At 40.8% G+C, this 5,652-nt stretch overlaps 1 protein-coding gene across 1 annotated transcript in view; it reads left to right on the top strand.

Annotated features, from left to right (window-relative positions):
- Window positions 1-2,658: 2,658 nt before the first annotated feature.
- Window positions 2,659-5,652, top strand: part of LOC109477703 (gonadotropin-releasing hormone receptor-like) — a gene marked incomplete at its 5' end in the record, with an annotated part of 8,787 nt that continues 5,793 nt past the window's right edge. The window contains one exon of the mRNA XM_019779049.1: window positions 2,659-2,817. Within this exon, the coding sequence (XP_019634608.1) occupies window positions 2,659-2,817 (159 nt within the window). The remainder of the gene's footprint in view (window positions 2,818-5,652) is intronic.

The raw sequence follows: 5,652 nt of genomic DNA, 5'->3' as shown, positions 1-5,652 counted from the left end.
ACCTCCATGAAATGTGTCATGGAGGTTATATTTTCAGTTGCGTTTATCTGTCCGTCCGTCTGTCTGTCCGTCTGTCCGTCTGTTGGTCAACAAGATAACTCAAGAACGCCTGGATGGATTGGTTTCATACTTGGTGTGTTGGTAGGGTGTGACGAAAACTGGAAATGATTAGATTTTGGGCCCCCTAGTGGCTTCCCTTGGTACTGCAGCGCAACTTCCGGTTTTGATATCTCGCGATCTGGACATGCTAGGGTCATGAAATTTGGATGGAAGGTAGCTCTTGTCCTCGGGAAGAAGTCACGTGAGTTTGGTCCCCCTAGCAGCTTGTTCTGGGACTGCAGGGTGGTTTCTTTGAAAATCTTCGAGAGAGGATAACTGAACAACCGTTTGATGGATCATCATGATTTTTGGTATGTAGGTAGCTTAAGTGATGCTTGACATAATCAAAATATAATTATGCAAATCAGGAGCTAATTTGCATAATTAATGAGGAAATTCTATAAATCAGCTGTATTTCATATTAGGGCTATAAAACTCTATAGACATATGTTAGTGAGAACGACAAGATCATTGGCAGATATCGATTATGTAAAGGAAGACCTAATTTGCATAATAAATGGCAAATTGGTACAATTTTATGGTGGTAACTGCTGGGAACTTAATACTTGCCATAATTGGAAGTTCAGTGAAGGTGAACATCACTAAACATAATTTATGTCAATCAGGACCTCATTTGCATAATTTATGAGGAAACGCTAGAATAGCCTTATTTCTTAAAATAACCCTGTCATTTGGTGGAGAGTATGATCAATTGATACAATATATGCAAATGGCCTCATATGATTTGAATATATGCGGTGAAAAATGTAAGCCAATTACAGGTGGTCATCACCATGCGTAAGATTTATGAAAACAATACACATGTCATGGAGGTATGAGATCATCGAACTCTAGTTGGAAATCAATTTCGTTTACTTTGTTCTGCTTAATGTTTTTCGGCAGTGGCGCCATCCTCTCGATCTCATTAGGCTTCCCAAGAGGTTTTTGTTGCCGAAAGCGTTCTGGTCATTATGACTTCAGTCATAATGACCAGAACGCTTGTTGTTTTTGCTCACGTTACTTCTTCTTCTTCTTCTTCTCCTGCCATTTCTTTAAATTGATTCAACTCCTTCATTTTTGGGCCAAATAACATGAAATTTGGCATGAAGGTAGAGTGGGCAAATACCCCCAGGTGTTGTTTTTCATTTTTGTGATACAGGCTTTTAAACCGTTTTATTTGAGCTTTTTGGCTGTGTTATAGAAAATGTACTATAACAGTGTGTTGCCATATTTGGGCATGAGTCATCAGAATGGCATGTGGAGTAGGCAACCAATAGGCATGCAGCTTTCCTCTATTCTCCTTGCTGATTGGCTGTTCGGATCTGATTGGGTTAACTCAATTAACACCTGTACAAAGCCATGCCATATTGACTGTATGAACTTTATTCAAGTGTTTTGGTAGGTATGTCAAGCTTTCCTGCTCCAGTATTGGAATACGGGGCATAAACGCTTCTTTTATCTTGAAAATCAACAGTTTGCATTATGAAATTAAAAATCTCTACCAATAATGTAAGGGATAGCTATCCAACTGTTGTAGTCTTAGTTGTATGTTACTTCATACTATAGTTAAATCAATGTAAAGAATTGTCTTCCCTTGTATTTCTCCTTCTTTCCCTGCCATGTCGTGAAATGTGGTGAAGTCATGCTGAATTTACTACAAAGCAAATGTCGGCCTTTCTAGTTTCGTATTTGTTCTTTCTGCGGCACAATTAATGTATGGTAGCATCTTATGGGCCCCTTAAAGGCATCTAATGGCATCTTAAGGCGGCAAAACGCCGTATAAACGCGAAGTAAGGCCATCTGTATAATATGACACATACTGCCTCACATTTTGAGTTACTGATTTGATTTAGATTTATTGAAATTGCAACATTTCAATACACGCGGAACAGAGGCAGTTGTTGCTGGTGTTGTGTCCCGCACAAAAAGAAACGAATACTGGACAGACATTACTCAATTCACTTGGGTCTAGTGGGGAAAGTCGTGTAAAGTGCCTTTCTCAAGGGCATAGGATCGGTGGCATGTCAGGACTCGAACCCGGGACCCTCTTGATTCCGAGTTGCGCACGCTATACCAGCTGTCAAGAAGGTCGTGTAACTAGAGAAATCTGTGAAAACAGCAAGCTTTACCAAATATAGATGTGATTGATGACTTTCGTTCTCTGGGACAGACTGAATGCAATCATATCTAAATTACAACCTGACCCAAGGGCCATGCGGAAACACAGACGGACACAAACACTATGACACATACACACACACACACACACACACACACACACACACACACACACACACGCGCGCGCGCGCGCGCGCGCGCGCAGAGAGAGAGAGAGACAGAGAGACAGACAGAGAGAGCCAGAGAGAGAGCCAGAGAGAGAGAGAGAGAGACAGACAGAGAGACAGGGAGAGTGAGAGAGATAGTGAGAGAGTGAGAGAGACAGAGAGAGAGAGAGAGAGAGACACAGAGAGAGGGGGGGAGAGAGAGAGAGAGAGAGAGAGAGAGAGTGAAAATTGCAAATGGCACCGTTTTGAAACTTCCCCGTGTGTGTGTTTCCAGATGATAGGACTGTACCAGTCTACGCTGATCACGGTGGCTATCAGTGTGGACCGGGCGGTGGCCGTGCTGTTCCCCTTCAGTAAGAGCGGCGCTCCTCACCGCACCAAAGTCATGATCATCACCTGCTGGGTTCTCAGCACAGTCTTCAGCTTCCCGCAGGTTTGTTTGTTTGTTTGTTTGTTTGTTTGATTGTTTGTCCCTTCAGTAAGAGCGGCGCTCCTCACCGCACCAAAGTCATGATCATCACCTGCTGGGTCCTCAGCACAGTCTTCAGCTTCCCACAGGTAATGCCAGGGTCTTAATACATGTATATCCTATTCAAACCTCTGGGACAACTCTCTTGCCTTCACCACTTTGCAAGCAAGAGGCATGTGAGCAGTAATGACACAGAGCGTGTAATACTACACATTTGGTGGAAAATTACAGGATAATACAAATATTATGGACATGCACATCTTCCCTCATTGCATTACTAGTGTTTTTGGATGTGGCATGTTAGTTGTGATTCTCCATAATCAACCCTAGCTGATGAGTTGTATAGGGGTTGAATAATTTTGCCACCTGCTTTTTGTGTTAAAGTTGCCATTTCAAATGAACTATGAAAAAATATTGACTTTTTCTCTGATATTAAATTGTAATAAACTATCTGTTAATCACTTACATGAGTTAGGCATGTTCTACAGTTGTAATTTTCCTTATTTTGGCAAAATTCCCCAAAATACAAGAGGGGTTGAATAATTTTGCATGCGACTGTATATATTCCAACATGTAATCACAAGACGTGGTGACGGCACACTCAAGTTTTTTCAACTTATATTAATGCCGTCACCAACACAGGGGACAATACAACACTCAGTTTCACCTGAGCGAAGTGAGGAAAGTCGTGCAAAGTGCCTTTCCCAACGGCACAAGATCGGTGGCATGTCAGGACTCGAACCCGGGACCTGTTGGTTCCGAGACGAGCACTCTACCGCTACGCCACACGACCCCACTAGGGTCACATTTCTAAGCCGGGGCCCGGTCGGATAGTTTGCGAGAACGAAAAAATATGATTATCATATAAAAGACAACGAAACACACAAAACGTTAAAAAGATAATACTATGATGAGCATGCCGATGATGGTTTGCGCAAATTTTTGATATGCATTTCTTTTTCGTTCATTAAAACTGCCCGGCCGGGCCCCGGCTTAGAATTGTGACCCGAGCGTAATTCTTTCTCAACACTTAAGGCCATTTCGGTTCGAATATATGGATGACATCCAAGCGCGCATGAATTTCCAAAAAAAAAGTTTTCGACCATACTGTAAATCGTACAAAGCAGCTGCAAAATGAGCAAATATATGCCGTAAATTGAAAAGAAACGGTGTAGAATGTCGAGACTAATGTTGTAGAATGCCAAAATCAATTTCAATGGTAAAGAAGATAATGTAAAGAAATTAGTTTATTTTTCGTCATACCACACACACACACACACACACACACACACACACACACACACACACACACACACACACACATAATACTGTACACACACACACACATACTGTGTGTTAAATCATGTTTGGTCACCGTTGCGTTAGAAACTTGCCTGTTGCAGATCATATCTTTTCCGACATAACATTTTGGAAACTATTTATTTATTTATTTCTGTATTAACGGGATGTTGACCTTACATGTGAGAATACGACCTTATATGAGACGTTCTGCAAAAGTTTGTTTGTTTGTTTGTTTGTTTGTTTATTTAGGAATCTCCCATTAGTGATAATATGTACATCACTATTCCTATACAACATAAAATACAACTATTATTTACATTTACGTTCAACTGCTATCATTGACATTATGCTGCAGGAAAACTTATCTAATCAACATAGTAAATTTAAAGCATCAATTATTACATCAATTATTACAGCAATATTACACTATACAGCCATCAATCAATAATATTACACTATACAATTAGCCAAAAAACAATTTTGTAATAGATGTCTGAGAGGTCAGAGGTCATGAAATTGTGCAGAATATATTCAAAACGTTTACCACCAGGAGTTAATTGGTGTGTGTTTGTTTTTATGTGCTTTTGTCCAATTCCAGATTGTTTCTTTAAACGTTCGTGGGAACGTTGAGGATGTGATGTGAGTAGGCAAAGTGTTGTATGTTTTAATGCACCTGTGTACGAAAGTCCGAGTCATGGCGTTGGTTCTAGGTTTAGATTGTTGGAATGCTCCTTTTTGTGCCAGTCTAGTGTTGTGCGAATGTGCTATGTACAATACATTACGCGCGGGTTTCTCGTAGGTGCAGTACGTTTTGCCAAGGTGCTTGGCAGGCAGCATTGATAGATGGCCTTGTGAGATATAGTATGACACCCCTATGAAACTGCAATATTCAGGATTATGTTTGAAGTAGCGTTTTATTACGCTCGCCTATCGCTCGCAAGATGAATGAGAAATGACAAACTACTTCGTTCAGTCACTTTATCAAAAGTTGATACCGTGTCGTACTAGTCATGTTGAGAAATGTCACAAACATGTACGAAAATGAAGACAATCTGTAGTCAATCCATCAACTGAAAATCAGCATTCGAATGAAAGCTTATCTGTGTTAGTAGAATCCGTAGTTATAGAGTTTAAGATTTGTTTCAACAAACAGAAAGGAACTCACCATGAATTTTCAGTCGATCTGGTCGACCTTCGTCAGATGTATGATTCCCAATTCCGACTTATCTGATATGAAGGTCGTAGTGGGGTCGTGTGGCGTAGCGGCAGAGTGCTGGACTCGGAACCAAGAGGTCCTGGGTCCGAGTCCTGACATGCCACCGATCTTGTGCCCTTGGGAAATTTTTCACTTTTTACGACTTTCCTCACTTAACTCAAGTGAAAATGAGTATTGTTCTGTCCTGTATTTGTACTCTGTGTTGGTGGCGGCATAAAATATATATTGAGTGTGGTGTCGCCATGCTTGGTCATGAAATGTTGGAATACATATATATATAT

Source organism: Branchiostoma belcheri, unplaced genomic scaffold, assembly GCF_001625305.1.
Source record: "Branchiostoma belcheri isolate BF01 breed outbred unplaced genomic scaffold, Haploidv18h27 scaffold409, whole genome shotgun sequence".
Lineage (NCBI taxonomy): Eukaryota > Metazoa > Chordata > Leptocardii > Amphioxiformes > Branchiostomatidae > Branchiostoma > Branchiostoma belcheri.
Note: the sequence above shows the minus strand (reverse complement) of the source record. Positions and strands in the feature narration are given on the sequence as shown.